General features: G+C 40.1%; 1 protein-coding gene across 1 annotated transcript in view; it reads right to left on the bottom strand.

Annotated features, from left to right (window-relative positions):
- Positions 1-24,481, bottom strand: part of LOC135089448 (arylsulfatase I-like) — a 91,108-nt gene that overhangs the window by 55,722 nt on the left and 10,905 nt on the right. Inside the window, exons 2-3 of the mRNA XM_063985026.1 lie at positions 11,515-11,661; positions 5,886-6,049 (exon numbers count right to left, since the gene is read on the bottom strand). Coding sequence (XP_063841096.1) covers positions 5,886-6,049; positions 11,515-11,620 — 270 coding nt within the window. The 5' untranslated portion in view covers positions 11,621-11,661. The remainder of the gene's footprint in view (positions 1-5,885; positions 6,050-11,514; positions 11,662-24,481) is intronic.

Raw genomic sequence — 24,481 nt, 5'->3', positions numbered from 1 at the left:
GTGGAGATAGCTCAGAACGCCTAACATTATAGAAGCTGTTTTGGCTAAAGATGAGGTGTGAAGTTTCCACTTTGGATTATAAGTTAAGGACAAACCGAGGATGTACAGTGTAGAAAAGGGGGACAGTTGAGTGTCTATGAAGAAGAGGGGATAGCTGTGTCGAGTTGATAGATGGAGGAATTCAGTTTTTGAGGCACTGAATAATACTAAGTTTGCTCTGCCCCAATCAGAAATTGTAGAGGGATTATAAATCAGGCGTTCTGTGGCTTCTCTGCGTGAACTGTTTATTTCCTGAAGAGTTGGACATTTACGAAAGTACATGGTGGTATCATCAGCGTAGGAGTAGATAGAACAGGAAGTTTAGCTTAAAAGATCATTGATGAATAATAGGAAGAGAGTGACTGACATGGCAGAACACTGAGGAACACTACTGTTAATGGATTTATGTAAAGAACAGTGACCGTCTACCACTGCAGCAATAGAACAGTCAGAAAGGAAACTTTAGATGAAGCTGCAGAGAGAAGGAGAGAAGCCATAAGAAAGAAGTTTGGAAATCAAATCTTTGTGCCAGACTCCATCAAAAGCTTTTGATACATCTACGGGAACAGAGCAAGTTTCACCAAAATCTCTAAAAGAAGATGACCAAGACTCAGTAAGGAAAACTAAAAGATCATCAGTAGAGGAGTTTCGACAGAGCCCATACTGGTGATCAGATATAAGGTTATGAAGTGATAGATGTTTAAGAATTTTCGTGCTGAGGATAAAAAAATAAATAAATAAATAAAAATAATAATAAATAAAACATAAGATAAAATTAAGCCAATAAGTTTGAAGAATTAGAACGGTCACCCTATTTAGAAACATGGTGAATATAGGCAAGAAGGAATGTTAGAAGAGTTTGATTAACTAAGGTGCAAGCACGGAGGCACAGTTTCGGAGAACAAAGAGGAGGGACCACGTCAGGTCCATAAGCCTTTCTAGGGTTAAGGCCAGCAATGAAGTAGTTAGAGGGTGGAGGAGAGGGAAGAACAAGTCATCAAAGGTAGAGTTTTTACCAAAGGTTTTAGCGAAGAGTTCAGGTTTAGAAATACTTGAGATGGCAATAGAGGAGGGAAAGATGAAGAAGCAAAGTTATTAGAAGTGTTTTTGGCTAGGTGGCAAAAATGATGAAGGGAGTTAGGTTCCTATTAATGAAGGAGTTTTTGAGTAGGTGGAGAACAAACTTGGCATGATTCCATCATAAATATGAGGTGCATATTTTTTTTTTTTTGTATATATACGAGTATATATATATATATATATATATATATATATATATATATATATATATATATATATATATATATATATATATATATATATATATATATATATATATATATATATATATATATATATATATATATATATATATATATATATATTATTATTATTATTATTATTATTATTATTATTATTATTATTATTATTATTATTATTATTATTACGACCACAGATTCAGCCCCTCTCACAGCTGCCACTAATTCGAGTCAGCTTCCCGATGCTCCCTCTTGCCTAGCTCGTTGCAGGTCTGAAATTCCCGTTACAGGACCTTCTGGTCTCCTGGAACGATTAAATATATGCGGTCGCTACCCTGTTTCACCCACCGATAAGGAAGGAAGTTTTACAACGGACAAATAACTTCCATTTGCTGAGAAAAGTTGCAAACATGCTCTAGGGGCACAGCTACGATAAAGGACACACACACACTTATGAAGTTTATGATAATTTGTGAGCTACTTCCTGCAATAAGACGGGCTGTCCACACCCACAGATTATTATATCCTTCTGTTGCCCAGCAGTATAATTAGTCTTCCTGAGGACAGGCCACTACAACCTAAACGCGGTAAAGCCCGGGAAGTGAGAAAACAACTACTGTCCAACAGAGAAACTCTATATCCTCTAGTTCTAGAGCTCCCAGCAGAACTTTTAGAACCAGTTGCATATAATATATATATATATATATATATATATATATATATATATATATATATATATATATATATATATATATATATATATATATATATATATATATATATATATATATATATATATATATATATATATATATATATATATATATATATATATATATATATTCCCCCTATGTTTGTTTGCCTTGTTCCGCCTCTAACGATATGTGTCTTTCCTCTAGCTTGGCTGTACAACGAAATCCCGTGAGAAAGTGACACGATAGCTTGTCTCAGGTAGTGACTCATGTAGGTGGGGGGAAGTGGGGGTTGGCGAGGAGGAGGAAGCGGGCGGTCCCTTTCCTCTCTACACAACGCACAAACCTTATATCAAAAGAACATGATGCTTCAAAAATTATTATAGGCCAACTACAGTGGCTGGATAGGATCCGATTTCGTTACAGGCGAGGTCAACTCTTCTAGTATGTGATATATTGCAGTCAAGATGAGGGGGCAAAGTTAATTTGTCGAAATTAATTTAAGAACGTTATTTAAACGCGATAACAGATCCAATTAGCAGATAGATAAAAAATGTGAAAAGTGACTGTATTGATTCCATGAGCACAGTTTAAGTGCTAGTACTACTACTACTAGTACTACTACTACTACTACTACTTTTATTATTGTTATTATTATTATTATTACTATTATTATTATTATTATTATTATTATTATTATTATTATTATTATTATTATTATTATTATTATTATTATTATTATAATCATCATCATCATCACCATCATCATCATCATCATTATAATAGTTATTACTTATTTATTTATTTTTTTTTATTTACCGAATTTCACGTAAGATAAGACGCATCTATAATTTGGCAAGATGGAATCGGAAAAAAAATAATATTTCCTTAAATATTTCAACTGGCATCATGAAAGAAATACCATAAAAATCACCTATCCAAATCCTTTGCAAGGGTGTTATTGTCCATGTCGTTGGTGTTTTAGGTCAACAGGTATTAGAGATAAAATAACAATATATAAACTCCCATTCCGCTAGCGTAGTGGCTTGGGAGTGTTAGTTACGCTGGATACATCACTGGCTACAGTTTATACACCCAAAGCTCCATCTGGTCTTGCCTATATACCCATACTGCTCCCCCAACATCAATAAAAACAAATAAATAAATAAATAAATAAATAAATAAATAAATAAATGTGCCCTAAAAGTTCCAAAAAATGTGACTCCATGTCTTAAGAGGGGACGAAACTGGTTTTTCTTTTCGCTTAATCATGCATCAGGATGAGGGCAAATAATTTTCTTTTATCATGCTCACAGTATGTAGCTGTACAATGTTCGTCTCATTAAGACAATGATCTATAAGATTTTATGTTAATTTCATGTTTTTACCATTCTTTTTTATTTTCATTCATTATCAAATAATTTATAGACATATATATTTCATTCTGTGGATATCTGTGAACTGTTGTTCATATATTTCACCAGATAAACACCAACATGTTTCAGGTGCAAGTTTTGTACCAATAATATAACTCCTAGACTTATTAAACATAACCATCAGGATATAAAATGGAGTGTCATTTCTCGAATCCTCTTTTCTTAAAAATAAATAAATATATAAAATAATAATAATAATAATAATAATAATAATAATAAATAAATAAATAAATAAATAAATAAATAAATAAATAGAATGCGTCTTATATGGCTGAAAATACGTTATTTACTTTTTGGATTCACTTGTTTCACAGAAGGACTGCTCATCCAGGGAATCATAATCCTCGAGAGAAACTACGTGTGATCGAAGAAAACAACACCAGCAGTAAAGAGCAACTGTAGGTGAATCGACATAGACTTAACGCATGGCGAAACGACGTCGCTTTAGATAAGATTTCTGGTAATCCCCGAGATAATTTTACAGTTGCCTTTCCATTGGTTGACTGAGGATAAGGTGATCCCCGAAATGTTATAGATGTTATCATAGATTCCAATGGAAACGATATGTATCAGTCTGTATCATATATCAGCTTGATATTTGTATCCAGCCTCGGCGTACGGACACGGAAATAGGACTTCGTCAGGCAGTACTGCAGTCATCTAGGTTTGGTGGTCAGAATATGTAAAGTGTAACTTTTGTACTGAGTAAGAAGCAATGTCGAACAAATTTCTGTAAATGTTATAAAAGAGGTCACGATTGTAATACCCGGTACCACTGTAGGTTTATGTATAAGAAAAAAGTAAATAAAAAAAAAATGTTCGTACCCAGAAGAAAGAGTAAGACAGATGATGACTGAGGAGATCCTGGGGATGATGGAGGAAAGCAGACTTCTGAAAGGGGATCCGGTTCCGGAAAGATACAAAAAAAAAATGATCAGAGATATGAAAAGGTAATATAAAGAGAGGAAAGAAGATTGGCTCACGTAAAGATGTGAGGAAGTAGAACAAATACAGAAAATACATTTTAAACAAATGTATGGAAAAAAAAATGAAGTATCAGGAAGCAGAAGCCCAACAAAAAGCTCCTTCATAACTAACACCCAAGTTAATGTTATGATGGAGAGAGAGAGAGAAAGAAAGAGAGAGAGAGAGAGAGAGAGAGAGAGAGAGAGAGAGAGAGAGAGAGAGAGAGAGAGAGAGAGAGAGAGAGAGAGAGAGAGAGAGAGAGAGAACACAGACGTTCTTGATGTATGGGAAGAGTTCATGAAAACGCTGGATGAAGATATAAGAGCAAGTAGATAAGTATTAGAATATCCATATGGACCAGTTACTTTGAAAGAAGAAGTACAGAAGGCCATGAAAGATATGAAACATGGAAAGGCGGTTGGGGAGGATGGGATCTCAGTAGAAAAGCTGGAAGCCCTTAGGGAATTTTTAGTATATAGAATAACAAGATTATGTAAGTTTGTGTATGACTCAAGGTATGTATCACAGAAAATCCGAGAATCATGTTTTATTACAATACCAAAGAAACAGATATAGACATAAGATAGACAGCTATGTAGAAGAACATTATTATAAGATTATTATAGAAAAAGAAATGTGCATGTGTTTTGTGGACTCTGAAAACGTGTTCGACACTATTACATATGGAATTCTAAATTTTGAGCTAGATGGAGAGGACGTAAGAAGATTTATTCTTTTTTTTAGAGACATGCACTGAAGAAGTTGAAGAAGTGAAAAGCATAAAGATAGGCGGTAAAAATGTGACCAGCATACGCTACGTTGATTACATCCTTCTTTGAAGAATGATGAAAATATTCTGGACAGGACGAAAAAGGAATGAGGTGGCACTGAGAAGAGCAGGAATACAAAGGAATATAATTCATTACATAAGGAGACATCTCAAGTTTATTGGCCATATCTTAAGATCAGAAAAGATTGAGAAAATGTGTCTGCTGGGAATAGTTGAGAGGAAACGAGAGAATGTAAATCAAAGAAACAAATTCATGGACTAGATATTGCTGCTGGTTGGTGAAAGATGAACGATGGTGGTCGTGATAAGCTTCGCTAAATATATATAACGATGGCATCCCGTGATTACCGATGTCACTCGACTGAAAGTTCGGTAAAGTATATGTAATATTTGACACTTTTTTTTTTACATCTTTTATTGTTTTATTCACATCTAGGATTTTTATGTAATGTTCAGTTCTCATACTTTCATCCTTTTTCGTTTTAATGTCAACTAGCTTCCAGAAAATCGAATCGGTTGATTGCTGATTTATAATATCATGGCTTGGCGAAGCAAATTACTTCCACACTGTCTGAAAATTTAAGTTATGAAATTGATTAGGTGTAAATTTTTATTATAACACACACACACACACACATACACACACACACACACACACACACACACACACACGCATTATACGAGATCGAGAAATGAGCCTCACCTGCCTTCCAAGGTGGTAGGGATAGTAGCCAGTCATAATGGCAGAGCGTGTAGGAGTACAGAGTGGCTGTACATAGTTGTAATTAAGTTTAACGCCGTCGTCCAATAGCTGCTGCAGGTTGGGTGTTATGACTCTTTTGTCGTGCCAGGACACGTCAGCAAAACCTGGACCAGAAATTCATTTAAACAACGATGAAAAATACGTACAATTAATACACGATAATTACATACAAATAAAAAAAAAATCATATATCCATGTAATGGGTTTTGATTAAAATATTTGGCTTAATTTGGAAGAACCCACGAATACACACACACACACACACACACACACACATGTGAAAACACATAATTACATTCACACGTGTTCACCTTCCGAAACGAAAAGTCGGAGTGTTGTTTGATCCGTTTTATTTATTTATTTTTTCTTCTTCTTCTTCATCTTCTTCTATACGAGGGGGCATCGCTCAAGAGTAACAAAATCGACCATCGGTCAAGAGTAACAAAGAGAAAAAAAAGGGGGCTCACTGAGATGCCATTCCCTAAATAGAAGTCAGGAACGATCATCAAATATTAAAGAATAAGTACCTTGAAACATTCCTCTTGAGTATGATTGGAAAAGCTTTTTTTTTTTTTAATCTAACCCACTTTTTTTTTTTGTTTGGGGAGGATTTCTTGTTTTTCTGGAGGTTTTATTTATTTATTTATTTTTAGTTTATTCATCATATTTATATAAAAGTCATTTTAAATAAGCAATTAAAAAGTAATCTAAACTGAAACAGTTTTTGAGTTTTTTTCATGTAGGAGAGGCACTGGCCGAGAGCAACAAAAATGTAAAAAAAAACAACAAAAAAAAACATTGAGGTGCTGGTCCCCGAACAGGGTCAAAAAAGGTCGCCGAAAATTAAAGGATAAGTGTCTTGAAACCTTTCCCTCTTGAAAGAGTTCAAGTCATAGGAAAGATAAAATACAAAAGCAGGAAGGGAGTTCCAGAGTTTACCAATGAATGACTGAGAATACTGGTTAACTCTTACTTTAGAGAGATGGAGAAAACTGGGGAGGAGGGGAGCCATGCAGTTGCCAAGTTCCGAAGAGAAGTTAGCATGAAAATAGCGTTATAAGATAGCAAGAGATGCAACATTACAGCGATGGGAAATAGGCTGAAGACAGTCAGTTACTCAGAGGAGAGGACTTGATAGGATGAAATGCTTTTTCATTCCACCCTGTCTAAAAGAGCGGTATGAGTAGATCCCGACATACATGCGAAGCATATGCCATACAAGGACAGATAAGGCCCCTGTAAAGAGCTAGCACCTTGTGAGGTGAGAAAAACTGGCGAGACGACTGAAACGCTTAACTTCATAGGAGCAGTTTTAGCTAGAGATGAGACGTGAAAGTTTCAGTTTAGATTTTTAAGTAAAGGACAGACTGATGAGGATGTTCAGTGTAGAAGGGGACAGTTGAGTGTCGCTGAGGAAGAGGGGATAGTTATCAGGAAGGTAGTGTCGAGTTGATAGGTGGAGGAATTCAGTTTTTGAGACATTGAACAATATTAAGTTTGCTCTGCCCCAATCAGAAATTGTAGAAAGATAAGAAAAAAAAATCAGGCGTTCTGTGGTTTCCCTGCGTGAACTGTTTATTTCCTGATGAGTTGGACGTTTACGAATGTATGTGGTAAAGTGCATGAAGGTATCATCAACGTAGGACTGGATAGAACAAGAAGCTTGGTTTAGAAGATCACTGATGAAGAGAGTGGGTAACAGCCCTGAACCCTGAACACTGTTAATAAATTTAGAAGAACAGTGACCGTCTATCACGGCAGCAGAGTGAAGGGTAGAAGCCTTAGGATGGCAGTTTGGAAATCAAAAGCTTTGTGCAAGACTCCATTAAAAGTTCTTGATATGCCTAAGTTAACAGCAAAAGTTTCATCAAAATCGCTAAAAGAGATGACCAAGACACAGTAAGGAAAGCCTGATCACCAACAGAGCGGTCTCGACGGAAGCCATACTGGCGATCAGATAAAAGGTTCCGAAGTGATAAGTGTTTAAGAATCTTCCTGTTGAGGATAGATTCAAAACTTTAGATAGGTAGGAAATTAAACCAATAGGACGATAGTTTGAGAGATTAGAATGGTCACCCTTTTTAGAAGCAGGCTGAATGTAGGCAAACTTCAAGCAAGAAGGAGAGGTAGATGCTGATTGTTAGAGTTGAAAGAGTTTGACTAGGCAAAGTGCAAGCACGGAAGCAGAATTTCAGAGAACAACAAGAGGGACCCCATCAGGTCCATAAGCCTTCCGAGGGTTTAGACCGGCGAAGGAATGGAAAACATCACCACGAAGGTGTAGGAGTCGCCATAATAATTTTGAAATTTTTGAGTAAAGGGTGTGTTTGTTATTATGTGCTTGTAATTTTGTGTGGAGGAAGAAAGTTTTCTTTAGAGGACAGACTGTGACTGCCCCCTTGTGTTGTGAGACACAAAGGGAAACGTTCAGTGAGGTCACAGCTGGGTTTAATGATAAGTTCACAGCACCACATGAACAGTGCTTTAGACCTCACTGGGAGTAATTATCGTTTCGGCAGGTGTCTACTGCCTCCTCCTCCTAAGGTTGTGAAGTCATGGAATTTAAAAAAATCTCCCTGTTGAGGACAGATTAAAAAAAAAAAACTTTAGAGAGGACGGGAACTGAAACAAGAAGACGGAAGAGAACGCATTAGAGTGGTCATTTTTTATTTATTTATTTATTTATTTTTTTTTTTTAAACAGGCTGAATGTAAACAAACTTTCATAAGTAAGGAAAGGTGGATGTTGATAGACAGAGCAAAAAGAGTTTTGTTTGACTAGGCAAACATTAGTGCAAGCACGGAGGCACAGTCTCGGAGAACAACAGGAGGGAAAGGAGGGAACCCATCAGTTCCATAAGCCTTCAGAGGGTTAAGGCCAGCGAGGGCATGAAAAACATCATCGTGAAAGATCGTAATGAGTAGCATGAAATTTCAGCAAACGTTTGAGCAAAGAGTTCAGCTGTAAAGATAGATGAGATGGGAGTAGTGCCATTAGGTTGAAGTAAAGGAGGAAAAGATGAAGAAGCACAATTATTAGAGATATTTTTAGTCCTAGGACGATTTTGACATTTTTTGTTGATGTAGGATTTTTTGGCTAGTTGGAGAACAGATTTTCCATGATTCCAAGCAGAAATATAGAGTGAATGAGATTCTGGTGATGGAATGGTCAGGTAACGTTTGTGGTACGCTTCTCTATCGTGTATAACACGAGGACAGGCTGAGGTAAACTAAGGTTTGGAACTGAAAATGAAAATAAATAAAGTAGGAGAGGGAGCAGCAAAAGGTTACTGTCAGTTGCCTCAGACACCTGTGTTTCGGTGAGGAAAAGATGATTTTAGTGTGGTGTTCCACAGATTGAAAATTAGATCTAAGGCCGCAAATGTTGCAGAATTTAATGAAGAAAACGTTGAGTGAGGTGTTAGGGCACTCGATACCTGAATAGCAGTCTGACCTGAGGACATTAATTTTTGTGTGGTCCCCTCCAGACGATAACTACGAGGTTGGTGTAGGAATCGCCATATTGAATTTAGAATTTTGAGTGATGAGGTTTACATGTAATTAGGTGCATACTGAATTGTGTGAAGGAACAGAGTTGTCTGGAGAGGGCAGGCTGTGACTGCCCCTTGTGTTGTGAGACACAGAGGGAAACATTCAGTATCAAAGCAGGGTCATTGATAAATTCGCAACACTCTCCTGATCCACTGTTTGAGACATAAGTGGTTGGAATCATCATTTCAGCAGATGTCTAATACCTCTTGAAGGAAAGCAGTCGTCTTGGGATATTTTAATCTATTGAATTAGGTAACTGAATTAGGTAATGTTATGAAATTGTAAGCTTTCATAAGGGATATCGTTGACCGTATCAACCAGTTTCTTATTTTGTTTAAATATATATATATATATATATATATATATATATATATATATATATATATATATATATATATATATATATATATATATATATATATATATATATATATATATATATATATATATATACCTTCAGGATCAATGTTAAGTATTTCCCCACCCCTCTACATTTTCAGTTTGTTAAGTGCCTGAATAATAAACCGTTTATATATATATATATATATATATATATATATATATATATATATATATATATATATATATATATATATATATATATATATATATATATATATATATATATATATATATATATATATATATATATATATATATAGTGTGTGTGTGTGTGTGTGTGTGTGTGTGTGTGTGTGTGTGTGTGTGTGTGAGTGTGTGTGTGTGTGTGCGAGCGTATAGGCCCATAGGCGCCGAGGATGTAACAGTAGAATAACGTCAACTGACAGCAAATTTATCATTTTATGTCCATGACTGCAACATTACATAATTATCTTTAATGAAGATTTTCTTAATTATGGGAAGTGTTGCTATTATAACAATACTTTTTTTTTTTTTTAGCAAGTAAAATCCAGATATTATGACATTTCTCAGATTGCAAGTATTCAAGATATACAATACATTTTCTTGGACCCGAAAACTTAATTTTCGAATTCTCGTTCCCAAGTGAAATATTTAATGGTAAGGGGTGTATATATTTCCAGTAATTAATATAAAACTTGAAAGGATAGCAATTATTCTAGATATATGTATAAATGGGAAAGAAATTTAGTTCAATAGTTTACTGATACAGAAGATGATATAAAAATATAAAATATAAAATCTGACAACTTATTATACCAAGAAAGACAGGTGCATGGACCAAACACTTAGTACTATGCCACGAAATTTTATTACCAGATACATGAATAAGTTGTTAATTGTGGAAATGCTTTGCTGAATTCCCATTTATAGTTGCAAATATACAGTACGATCACATTGGGTTTGCTTAACTAAAAAAACTCTACTTATTTATTTATTTTTTTTTATAAAGAAACTGAATGGAGAGCCAGTGTGTCTACATTTTCAGACAATAACATCATCAACGAAAAATAGGTACAGGTAAAGATAATATTATGGGAACACAAAACGGGCGAACGTGACCTCATTACTTATCTCTGTCTTATTGGTCTTTGAGCCTATGCCTGATGTGCATTTCTCCAGAAGAGACAGCCACTGTTTCCACAGTCTACTTTCCCCAATTACCTACCACTTCGAGGAGAGGATGATCATTGCTCCCACTGACCCTTCACAAATTTGAACCAGGGCCCGATTATTCGTATACAGGGGCATAAGCCGGCAGTTAGTTTATATTGTATAAAAGGAGCATTAGCCTAAGGAAACAAAAATAACGGGAGAAAAATCCCTGTGTGGTGCCAATCCCTAAAGAAAGATAAAATAAATAAATAAATAAATATATAAAACTTGAAGGATAAAATGTCTTGAAACCTCCAACTTGAATGTACGAAGGTGTAAGGCTGATGCCCCCCCCCCCCTCTCTCTCTCTCTCTCTCTCTCTCTCTCTCTCTCTCTCTCTCTCTCTCTCTCTCTCTCTCTCTCTCTCTCTCTCTCTCTCTCTCTCTCTCTCTCTCTCTCTCTCTCTCTCTCTCTCTCTCTCTCTCTCTCTCTCTCTCTCTCACCTTGGTCATCAGATATGATAAACACAATGTTGGGTTGGTGTGTTGCTTGTATGACATCACCACAAACTGCCCACAGCAGCAAGCACCACCACGGAGCCCCCTTCATTTGTTTTCGTGGTTTGCGCTGCAGAAGACGAAACCTCCTTCCTGCCGATGAGATCACGCTTCCATTCATAAAATGCGTAATAATTAAATATCTAAACAAATACAATCACTAGGGGGTACTGCATAAGTTACCTCTACGCAATTATATTAGAAAAAAAGATATAGAACATATTGTCTCAGAATATGGATATGTGCCTGCTGCGTCCGGTGAGTACACTAAACACGGGATAAACTAAATACTGCCGCATCTTGTTTTGCATGTTACTGGCAGCCTCACGAAGAACAAACGAATTCAAACCTGGTAGAATCCAGGCAAAAGGCTGAATCCAAATAAATCGAAGGAGTTAACACTGAAACACTTTAGTTACCTTTGCTGAACATTCCCGTGTGTTAGTTGTTGGTTTATATATATATATATATATATATATATATATATATATATATATATATATATATATATATATATATATATATATATATATATATATATATATATATATATATATATATATATATATATATATATATATATATTTTTTTTTTTTATGTAAGAGAGGCATAAATCACAGCTAAATTAGATTATAGAAGAATGCTGTTGAAAGACAATGGATGACAGGACAGAATCCTGAGAAACATCACTCTTATTTAATAGACTTAAAAGAGGAATAGTGATCGTCTACCTCAGTAGAACGGGCAGAAAAAAAAATGAAGTGAAGTTACAGAGAGATAGAGCCGTAGGAAAATAGTTTGAAAATTTAAGCTTTGTGCCAAACTACAGTTTACGAAAGAAATAACGAGAACTTTGAGCCCACTTACTGAACTACACCCTCATACACATTGAAACTCGGAACACAAAATTACTCCTTAACGGTTAGAGTAGAGTAATATCACCACGAAATAACCTCTACCACAACATCCGTCACGTCTATTTGACGACTTCCACCACATCGCCACTCTTCACATACGCCATCACCTCCACATGAAATCATAGAACTGTCGTAGCCAAGCCAAGGATGTGTTGTCGCCAAGGCACCCAGGCCTAAAGCATTGCCCCAGAGGTCACTGGTCACCGCCGCGACCATTCGTGAGGCTTACGGCACCCCTGGTCACACGAACAGGACAGTGCCTGCCCTGATGCCGAGGCACACGAGCGCCGAGTAAAGATGACTAAGGCCGTGTAGTTAATGTACCTAGCCTATTCGCAATCAATCTTGTGATCAAGTTACCTTACAGTCGCTAACCTCAAAAAACACAAAACAGTGACCCACTGTTAACTTCAGTAATGCACGAGCTAGAAGGACATAGAAAAACCAATATATGTTCGCGTGTAAAGGTGGTTAACCATAGACTACCTACGAGACATGTTTCTTACGCACCTACAACATCCTGGTGATCGTGTGGGTTGAAGGAAGAGATGAGTGTACTAACTAGTTAGATTTTGAACCTTAAGGATAACTCCTTATGTAGTAGTAGATAGCAATGTACGTAGGTCGATGTTGCCGTCGTCAAAATGGAACATAAGGCGAAGTAGCGAACGATTCTCTCAGACCTAACTAGACTCCAAGAATGGAGTGTTACAAGTTCCTGAAAGGTGCTCCTACTCGACAGCACCATGAAGCTCCTAGTCGTTCTCTGCCTCGTCTTGGTCGTAAGTAATACTTAGAAGATTTTTCCTAAGTGCCTTGTGTGTCTCAATTTAATATGTTGTTTCAGTATACTGTGGTCCCCATATATTTTATGTCATTTTCCAAGTGTTAATATAATGCTGAATCTTGACGAGTGATTTTAATATTTTTTGTGGCACTTCGCATGTAGTGCTAATATTTTAATGTTACATTTGATTATTCTCTTATGTGATTATGTTAAGTGTGTCCTTACATGTTATATGCTACTGAATGACCTGAGTTGGTCGATAAAATCCTGCTAAAGTAAAGTGAATAGTGACGTCAAGATTTATTGAAAGGTCACTCGATGTTTTAATATGTGCTGTAATTCTGGTCTTTCGTTGCCTGCGAGTATCGTTGGAATGTGTGTTAACGTTTCTGAACTGCGTTTGTGGCTTACCCCACTGTGAGAACCCCTGCCTTAACTCTCGGTTACCTAGATTTAAACCTTGTAGTGTTTGATATATAAAAAAAGGAGTGCAGTTCCTGCGCAGCCTCTGCCTTCCCTTAAAGGTAAGGAGGAGGGTTACGACAGAACATCCCTGTCTACGTATATATAGTCACTCAACTCCCGTCACATTTCGTTCATCTTCCAATTCTACCTTATTCACAACTCACAATCCACCTTTCACCAGTGCATCCCCGTAGCATCACGGACACAGACACCCTCACGCTTTACTTCCGCTATCACGTACCACCTCACCTACAAACTTCTCACAAACTTTTTTTTTTTTTTTTACTTTTTCCGTAGACCAGACGACGCTGGTTCACAATCAAATCGCTAACACATTACTCCTCTCACAGAGGTACCATACTGACTTTTGTGAACATTTCAGAGGCATGCAGATATAAGACTCTTAAGGGATGAGGAGATAAACTATTTTGATGCACCAAGTTGGCTGTGTTCTCATCAACCGTCTCTGTGTATGTACCATTTATTAAAGCCCCTTATCCCTGCAAGCTGTCCCCGAGATCTAAACAGTACCAGATCAACGCATTAGGCAAATCAAATATATTCCCTGAACGCATATGATGCATAGCGGAGTAGGTATAAAATTCTTATCCTTGTCACTTCGAATTCGAAGGTGGCAATCTATCCGAACCAAACCTAACTATTCACACAGTAACGTCACCTCCGCGTGCTACACAGTAGCTGGAGATACCAATTAATTAATTTATCAACTACGTAACGCAGCAAGATTATATTTTTTCGCTCGCCTCTAATGTGTCCCCCCATCCCGCTGCCTTCCAACACGTGTAATCAGGAGAGTAATTACTTTAAAATTCTGGTTACATGACGAGTAGATAAAGAGATAAGACTCTAATATGGTTCTGGGTACATTGACCTGTCCATGTCCATGTTGCTCCGTAATTCAAAATGGCTATCCCTGTGGATAATTGGTGGAAATAGGTAGGTATGTTTCTTATAGGGACGGCTATGTCTAGGACTCATGGCTTCTTCCATTATCCCTTATTTCCTTATTTTGTTACGTTTTTCACGTTGTTCAGCATACATGATTTCCATCTTTCCCTTTCTCTCATTTCTCTCATCTCATGCCTTCCTCTTCTGTCTCTCCGTAATATTTTATGTGTTTTGGGGTTTGCTTTCTTTTCTCCTTTTCAATGATGATTAGGAATGGTGCAGTAAACGTAGTCCCCTCTCTCTCTCTCTCTCTCTCTCTCTCTCTCTCTCTCTCTCTCTCTCTCTCTCTCTCTCTCTCTCTCTCTCTCTCTCTCTCTCTCTCTCTCTCTCTCTCTCTCTATATATATATATATATATATTGTTTTGATCATAAACACAACGAATCCAGAAACCTGATGGACGTCGACAACTATGCAGCCTCAATTTGGTCACCACTCCGTGAAGAAGGGAGTATAATTCTTCAAATTGGAAAGAACTGATGAACTACATACTAGGGAAGCTGGGTTTTAATATTTCATTGGAATACCACTCTCAGCAGTAAAAACTGCCCACATCCAGTGAGAATAATATCCATTCTGGCCAGAGAGAAGCTTATGTAAAAATCTTCCGCAAGCTAGATTCTCACCGAACACTGGTGGAAATCCGGGAAGAAACTAGACGGCTATAGCCAGGCTCAAAATTGTACAATCCTCTAGTTTGTCCCACTCACGACTGTGGGATCCAATACAAATAGCATTTAACAAACAATATATACACTAACAACACTCAAACCTACACCAGAGACACAACAAAAACACTGCGCTTAGGCAGAAGGGGGGAGAGGACAGGACTGCTCCTGTCAGAATACTCTATACAACGAAACAAATACCCTAGATAGCCGGACAACACAAGAACAGTCACAAGAGTAGCCGAACTCGATCCACAAACGCTCTCTTGCTCAATATCTGGCTTCTCCCAGATCCTGGCTTCCCATAGGGCCTGTATAGCATACAATAATAATAGTAAGTCGTGATGGTGTAATTACACCTTAGATTTTAAATGATATGTCCTCCTTAAAAACGCCTTACCACGCCACCACATCTACTCCCTATGATATCCGTCTGGCTACCAAGCTGGCTATCAAGCTGACAACGTCCGTAAACTCACCTGCCCCCACCCCCTCCAACGCAGACAGGCCAGGGGAACAAGGAGGGAAAGAAGGAAGGAGGAAGCGGAGCGGGGGGTGAACTTTCGTCCCACTTGCCACGTTGTTACTCACTACGTCGTTCTCTCTCCCAGAGTGAATATTATTTTACAAAAATTATTGCGGAGCTATTTGGAGGTCTGAGTGAAAATTATTTACACTATGGGAAAAGAAAAATCTGCTATATCTTCTGCTAATTTAAACTCTCAGAGAGGAAGGGAAATGAGGGAAATGGGTGGGGAAGATCAACTTAAAATGTATGCAAAGTTCTACAGCAAACTCTCGGCATATCTCTCGTCTCGACATGTCTGCGACTCGTCTCGCCTCCCTCTCTCTCTCTCTCTCTCTCTCTCTCTCTCTCTCTCTCTCTCTCTCTCTCTCTCTCTCTCTCTCTCTCTCTCTCTCCTTTTCAGTTCAGTTTTCTCTTTTTTCTTCTCAGTATCTCTCTGTTCACTATATACATATATATATATATATATATATATATATATATATATATATATATATATATATATATATATATATATATATATATATATATATATATATATATATATATATATATATATATATATATATATATATATATATATATATATATATATATATATATATATATATATATATATATATATATATATATATATATATATATATATATATATATATATATATATATATATATATATATATATATATATATATATATATATATATATATATATATATATATAGACACAGTGTCATGATCCAGGTTCAACCTCCTTAGTAGCTGCCACTACACTCGGATCAGCTTTCGCTAGACTAGCTAATTCTAGTCTAGTGCAGCCATAAACATGACGAACTCAGACTTTTCTTGGTCATCCCAAGCTATCTAAACTGAAGCTGCCACTCGGTCTAAACCTCCGACCGAGGACAAACGCCAAACAAACTCCTACTTGCTGAGAAAGAATCGGAAACCACATGCTAGGGGGGGCACAGCTAAGACAAAGGACACACAGGGATGAGGCTTATAATATTCTGTGGACAACATGCCATGTAACGAGGCAAACACACGCTAAACAGAATACTGTATCCTTCTGCACATGAATAGTCTACCTGTAGTCTCCTAAAGGACTACAGGAAACTATGCACACTTAGAGTTATGAAATCCTCTGGCTTCAGAGCTCTCAGCAGCTAGCTCTGAACGCCAGTCGCATTTAACGGCACAAAAACGCTTATGACACAAGTGCACAACAACTGACAGTGTCTGGGATGGTCAGAAAACCATATTCAGGTTCCCAACATGACACAAACCACAAGAACGCTGTGATGGAGAGGGTAAGACTAATAGTCTACCACAATTCAACAGGCAAATTCAGCCAAGCCCATGCCTGGCAATTATCCTACCTGATAAGGCAGGGACGTACTGCCGCTAACACTCAATAGGCAATAGTAACTAGTACTAAATGGCCCTCTAAATGATCCCCCCCCCCCCGACACACGTGCCAGTGCTCCTCCAGTACTCTCTCTCTCTCTCTCTCTCTCTCTCTCTCTCTCTCTCTCTCTCTCTCTCTCTCTCTCTCTCTCTCTCTCTCTCTTTCTGTTCGTTATTCTTCTCAAAATCCCCACCCTCCGTCCCGATGCGCGTAACATATTGTTACGACACCAGATTCAGCCTTTCTCACAGCTGCTACTAACTCGGGTCAGCTTTCCTAAGCTACCTCTTGCATAGTTTAGTGCAGGGCACAAACACGCGTTTACAGGGTGGTTCTGGTTTCCTGCAACGATTAACAAGGTGAGGCCGCCACTCTGTTTTTACCTACTCACGGAAAAAGGAATCAACAAACGCCCAAGAGACGTTGAACACTCTTCACTCGCTGGGAAAGAATCTTAAGACTATGTGCTAGGGGGCACAGCTACGACAAAAGACACACACTTCTATGAGGTTTATAATAATCTGTGAGCTACCTCCCACGGAAAGACGGACCACACAAGCCCACTGACTATTATGTCCACCTGTTCGCCAACAGTATATTTACAGTCTCCCAACGGACGGGAATCTCAATAGTAAACACAGTAATACCTGGGGAAAGAGGAAACAACCACTGTTCAACAGAGATTCTCTCTGTCCTTTGGCTCTAAAGCTCCCAACAGAACTCTAAATCGCAGTAACATTTAACAGCACAAATCGCGATGCTCGAAATACAATAACAGATGAGGTCCAAGAAGACTGGGAAACCACACTCGGCCACCAACACCACACAGGTACAACATACGAGGGGACGGGCAAAGGGACTTGTCACCACGAATCTAACTGACACAACACTCAGTCAGTCCCATATCTGGTGTTTATCCTTCTTAATCGGCAGGGAGGTTCTGCCACTAGCTCATATGTAATACTTGCTAAAAATCGCCCACCAATATATATCACAACCCTGTGCTAATACTCCATCACTCGTGACAAGTTTAGTGATTCCTTCCCACACGACTACATAGGTTCAACTGGACAAAAAAAAAAAGTGTCTCTCCTCCGCAAGCTCTCACAAGAGTGGGCAAGTCGCATGACAAAGGACAAGGGAGGGCGGGGAACTGGAGAGGGAAAGGGGGCGACAGGCCACTGCCCCGCTCTCGTCACTCTCATCACTAGCTTGCTCTACAAAGACGATTACCTCACGAAAATTAGTACGGGCTAACTAAAAGGGATAGGTGAGATCCGAGTACTGTGGTCTTCTTACGACCACAATTCCCAGCCCCTTCACCAAGATGCTGCACCTGGACTAGTTTCCATAAGCCACCCCCAATGGGGACTCAGTGCAGGGCTCAAATACGGGTGTACAGGATCCCTTGTGACTTCTACAGTCGTAACTCCAGGTCACACTAATTTGAGGTCGCCAGTCTGTTTTACCTACCCACAGACAAGGGAGATGCTCCAAACCGTACTTAACACTCACAGCTTTAGAAGAATCGACAACCACTTTTATGAAAACATTAAACACACAATAACACGCATATGATCGAGGTATAATATCCCGTTGGGTTTCCAACCACCGTGACTGTCCTCCCACTGCCGAACAGAGTGTTATAACCTCAAGCTGAGTAGTATTGTAATGTTCTCCACGCCAAGGACACGGAGGCAAACACAGACCAGTCTTGGGTTTATTGTTGGTGTATAGCAATACCCGGGCGAGCGGCCGCGGGTGTGCGAGACTTAGAGTCGAGGCGAGACTAACTGCTGCCTCGTGGGTTCCCCAGGTGCCAGGTGCTTGGCATGACCTGACTTTGAGTCTGGCCGGTCTCACACCTAGGAAGCTTAGCATGTTGGGAATCCACGAGGATTAGCGTGGAGTGACTAGTCGGCTGGCCAGTCACTACAGTATCGATTACTGCCTCCTGGACGACAGGCCTTGTCATGACCTGAGGAGTGAGTAAAATTTACTATGTGGCTAATTACTTAGGTTCTCTGCAGCTGAATTGGATCAGCCTGTAGTAGCATTTAAGAAAAACAGGGTCACTGACAAGAGACACAAGAAACTACAGCAAAAAGAGTGCCCACAAACACACAGGAAGATCAGTCACCACTCACTGTGTAAACTCGGCCAGGACTCATACACCTCCGAGAAGTCACTTCCCTGGGTATAGTGTGTAATTCACAACTACACTTATTGGCAGACTACCATGGAGAGTCCTAGTTTATATAAGTAAGCCAGTGCGGCCAGTAATGACTTACTCATCCCCTTGAGGCAACAAACCCGGCTAACTAGTATCCCTCCTTAGTCTCTAGTGACTGAATGAAAAAGTGCTTCGACCACTTTCCCGCGCTGCTGCTAAGGGGAGCAGGAAGGAATGAAGATGAGTGGCGACACACAGACGTACAGACACGTGCCCACACCGTTTGCAAACTGTTTGCAAACTGATTGCAAACTTTCTTTCCTGTCTAGACCTCAGTTGTCGTCAGGATGCGTGTGAGTGTAGAGGTTGCTGCAACAGCCTCTGTATTTTACTTAACACTTGCTAATACACTCAAGGAAGGGCAAGAAAAAAAAGAAAAAGAAATGGGTGAGGAATTTTTTTAGAAAAAGACCCTCTCATGGTGACTTGCTTTTGGCAGATCTGAAAGTAGATGGAGCAGGTTTCATCAATTTTCTCCGGATGTCCACGTCTGGCTTTGAAATACAATTACTTTGAAATACAATGCTTGGGACGAATGCAACAATTCAAAAAGCTCTATTTTTTTTTCTTTTTTGCTGACCACATGCACTCCAAACTTCGCGTTGGTAATGATTCATCACCTCCGCCGCGCACACACACACACACACACACACACACACACACACACACACACACACACACACACACACACACACACACACACACACGCACAGTGTTTTCCATTCTGGATCGGAAAAAAATACACGTGAAAAATTGTTTGGGAACAGTTTTAAAACAGTTTGCAAACTTCGTTTCCAAACACTTTGTAAACTGAAAACAGTTTGCAAACTGTATGTAAACTCTTTGCAAACTTTGTTTCCAAACAATGTTTCCTGGTGTGGACAGGCCTAAGTCTCGTCCTTGGCTTCTCTCTCTCTCTCTCTAAACAATGTATCCTGGTAATGTATCCTGGCTAATGTAGTACCCATCTTTAAGAAAGGAGATAAAACTTTAGCGTCTAATTATAGACCTGTCAGCTTAACTTCAGTTGTAGGTAAAATGTTAGAGTCAATAATAGCGAGGAACATTAGGGAACATTTAGACAAACATAACTTGATAAATCAGTCACAGCATGGCTTTACGAAGGGGAAGTCTTGCCTGACAAACTTGTTAAGTTTTTACAGTAAGGTGTACGAGGCAGTAGATAATGGTGATAGTTATGATATCTTATATAAGCATTTGACAAGGTACCCCATTAAAGGGTCCTGAGAAAGGTTAGGGCACACGGGATAGATGGGAAGGTGTTAGGTTGGATAGGGTCATGGCTTGGTAACAGGCGACAGAGAGTGGTAATAAACGGCTCGAAATCCGAGTGGGGTCATGTAATTAGTGGGGTGCCACAGGGATCAGTATTAGGGCCATTGTTATTTCTAATATATATCAATGACTTGGATAGTGGAATTAGTAGTGATGTTAGTAAATTTGCGGATGACACAAAGATAGCTAGATTAATTAGGTCAGAATCGGATGCCATCGCCTTGCAGGCAGACTTAGAATGAATGAATGGACGGATAGATGGAAAATGCAATTTAATATCAATAAATGCAAAGTGCTTAGCGTAGGTAGAGGAAACCCACACAATAGGTACACATTAAACAACCAAACTCTGGTAGTTACAGGGTATGAGAAAGATTTAGGAGTTATAGTTAGCTCTGAACTCCGTCTAGGGAAACAATGCATAGAAGCCAGAAACAAGGCAAATAGGGTACTAGGATTTTTAGGAGTGTTAAAAGTAGAAGGCCGGAAGTAATATTAAAGTTATACTTGGTGCTGGTCAGACCTCATCTAGACTACGCTGTGCAGTTCTGGTCCCCACATTACAGGAAAGATATAGGTCTATTAGAATCAGTACAGAGGAGAATGACTAAAAGGATACAGGGGATGAGGAGTATTCCTTATGAGGCGAGGCTGAAGCTGTTAAATTTACATTCTCTAGAGAGACGTAGGTTAAGAGGGGACCTGATAGAAGTCTTTAAGTGGTATAAGGGTTATAACAAGGGAGATGTAAGCAAAATTCTTAGGATCAGCAACCAGGGTAGAACAAGAAATAACGGGTTCAAGCTTGAAAAACTTAGGTTTAGGAAGGAGATAGGAAAAAATTGGTTCTCAAATAGAGTGGTAGATGAGTGGAACGGACTCAGTAATCATGTAGTTAGTGCTAGGACACTAGAGAGCTTTAAGAGAAGATTAGACAAGTTTATGGATGGGGATAACAGATGGAAATAGGTAGGTGTGTTTCATACAGGGACTGCCACGTGTAAGCCTGGTCGCTTCTTGTAGCTTCCCTTATTTCTTATGTTCTTATGTTCTTATGTATGGACATGCCATAAGTCTCGTCCCTGGCTTCTCTCTCTCTCTCTCTCTCTCTCTCTTTCTCTCTCTCTCTCTCTCTCTCTCTCTCTCTCTCTCTCTCTCTCTCTCTCTCTCTCTCTCTCTCTCTCTCTCTCTCTCTCTCTCTCTCTCTCTCTCTCTCTCTATATATATATATATATATATATATACACACTTCGGGCCTAGCACCTGACAAGTAACAACAGCTTGGCCAACAGCAGCCCCCAGCAAGAATGAGGAAGCTTTCTGAGCGGCAAGGAACAAAGTATCACAGGCATCCTCACTCCGCGCTGCCTTCCGAAGCGGCGCCGTACCGCTCGCGTTAATAACGTCATCACAACTCGCCTCGGAAGGAGGAATCAGGTGAGCAACATTACAAACAATCTTCGCACCAGGAGAAACAATACTGGACATAGCACAACAGAGAAAGGCCCCAGACGAGAGGTCATCAGGTCTGCCAGCCTGACCCGCGCGTTACGCCCAACAAACGTGGCATCACCCAACCACCAAACCTGCGCCAAGCGTTCCTGAGGCAACCTGACTCCAAAATCGACCAAGTACCAGGCCACTACGTGCTTCTAGCACCCGTGCCTCCTTAATTGCGGATGATACATCAACATAGAGTAACAAACTTCCGTCGTCCGCTCTCCGCCGGCTATTCAACAAATTTTCCCCGACCCTCTGCGTCCTTGCCATCCACTACTGTTTTGGCAAGTAGTGGGACAGCACATACACGAGGGGCAGAACCCTCGTTAACTACACTGACACCAGCTGCTAGCACGGGTGGCTCACTACGCAAGCAAACACACACCATGTCTGGTCCCGGCAGGGGAGCGGCCTGCTCCCCGCCTCAGGTGCACTCCGAAGGGGAGGAAACTCCCGTCTGTCCTGCAGAGTCAGGAGTCTCCTCGCCCTCAATAACGACCCCTGACACACCAGACACAACTGACTGGGGAGCGGACTGAGTACCGACGCCCACAGCCTCAACAATCCGAGAGACTCCGCTGAGTGAGGCAAATCATCAAACAAACAACCCAAACTCATCACACCAGCCTCATACTTGGCAGCATTCTCCACAAAGTCAGGTACTTTCTGTGGTCGCTCTGCGCTTCTGCAATCAGCCCCAGCACACTGACTCAAAGACGAGCTCAACTCTGACTCGTCAAAACCCTTGACAGCAGCGGGACAGGCTTCTGGGCACTCTGCCCCCACCTGAGGCATCAGTACAAAGTCTGGGCTCCTTTTTGTCGTGGCTGTTTTATTGTAGTGGACCTCTGGAGTCACAGATCTCGCGGGCACCCGACGCCGAGGTGCTCGCCTCGCCTTAGGGCGAGCAACAAACAGAGTCAGCATTCTCAACAGTCTCACCATCTGGAACGGCGTCCGGGGATGGGAGCTGCACCCAGACTCTTCCACCTACCAGGTTATTCCCCAGAAGAAAATCAACATCAGACACTGGCAGGTCCTCCGCTACTGCCACCTGCGCCTCCGCGGTCACTAGAGGGTATGTCACCCTAATCTCTGCCGTGGCGAAGCTCTCCGCGGCGCCAATTCCACAGCACCACACAGGCTTACCGGAGGCAACTCGCCTACCCGTCACATTCCTGTACAGCGACTACTGTGCCGCTGTGTCCCTCAAAACTGTAACGGGGTACGTAACCCCATCAATCCCAATAGTCCCCTTACGCAAAAATGGACGGCACCAGTCCAACTCATACCTCACAGGGGACGGTGAGGTAACAACAAAAGAGGGGGCGGCCACACCGGCCTTTCCATCCACCCTCGCGACCAAACGCAGCCCGGATCTCATCACCCTCGTGGCCTGGGACACAATCAAGGCCACCGGCTTTTGGGACGTCTTGGAAGCTGTGGTTGTTATTAATTTAGGGCAATTAAATTTGAAGTGTCCTGTACTTCTACAGTAATAACACGTGGGCTGCACGCTGTACCTGGGAGTGCTATGTTGCATGCTCCCAGACTGTTTCTGTGGTAGGCTGGGGGAGACTTATTATCAACAGGGCTCACTCGCCCAGACTTGTTACTGGAGCCACTACTATAACGTGGACTCACAGAAAAACTGGCGCCGGCGGCGCCACGAGACACAACATCACCAGCCCCTCCAGACGTAATACCAATCAACCGTGACACCCGCCGGTGCGCCTGCACGTGGTCATCTGCACACGTACCCTCCTCCTTTAGAGTTTTTAACCTTTTCTTGAGGGGAAGCGTTACTAACTATTCCTCGGCCACACTAATAAACTGCTACATTACCATGAGTTCCCTTAACTCACGGTAGAAGGTGGCCTGCTCACCAGCAATCCGCTTTTGAATGTCTCTTCCAGAAAGCCAGCACACTCAAGGTAAGGGTCATTAGACCTCTTCTTTCCTCCACGGAACTACAGCCTATATGTCTCCGACCGCAGCTCATACGCTCTCAGGATGTCAGCCTTAAACTCCTCATAATCCTCTAAATTCTCAGCTGACATCCTATCATATACCTCCAAGGCCTTACCCTTCAACATATTGGTAACAAGGTCAACCCATCTCTCCTGAGGTCAATCAAATTCTGAG

The sequence above is a fragment of the Scylla paramamosain genome, chromosome 33 (genome assembly GCF_035594125.1).
Source record: "Scylla paramamosain isolate STU-SP2022 chromosome 33, ASM3559412v1, whole genome shotgun sequence".
Lineage (NCBI taxonomy): Eukaryota > Metazoa > Arthropoda > Malacostraca > Decapoda > Portunidae > Scylla > Scylla paramamosain.
The sequence above is the reverse complement of the archived record's forward strand: the minus strand, read 5'-3'. Positions and strand labels throughout refer to the sequence as shown.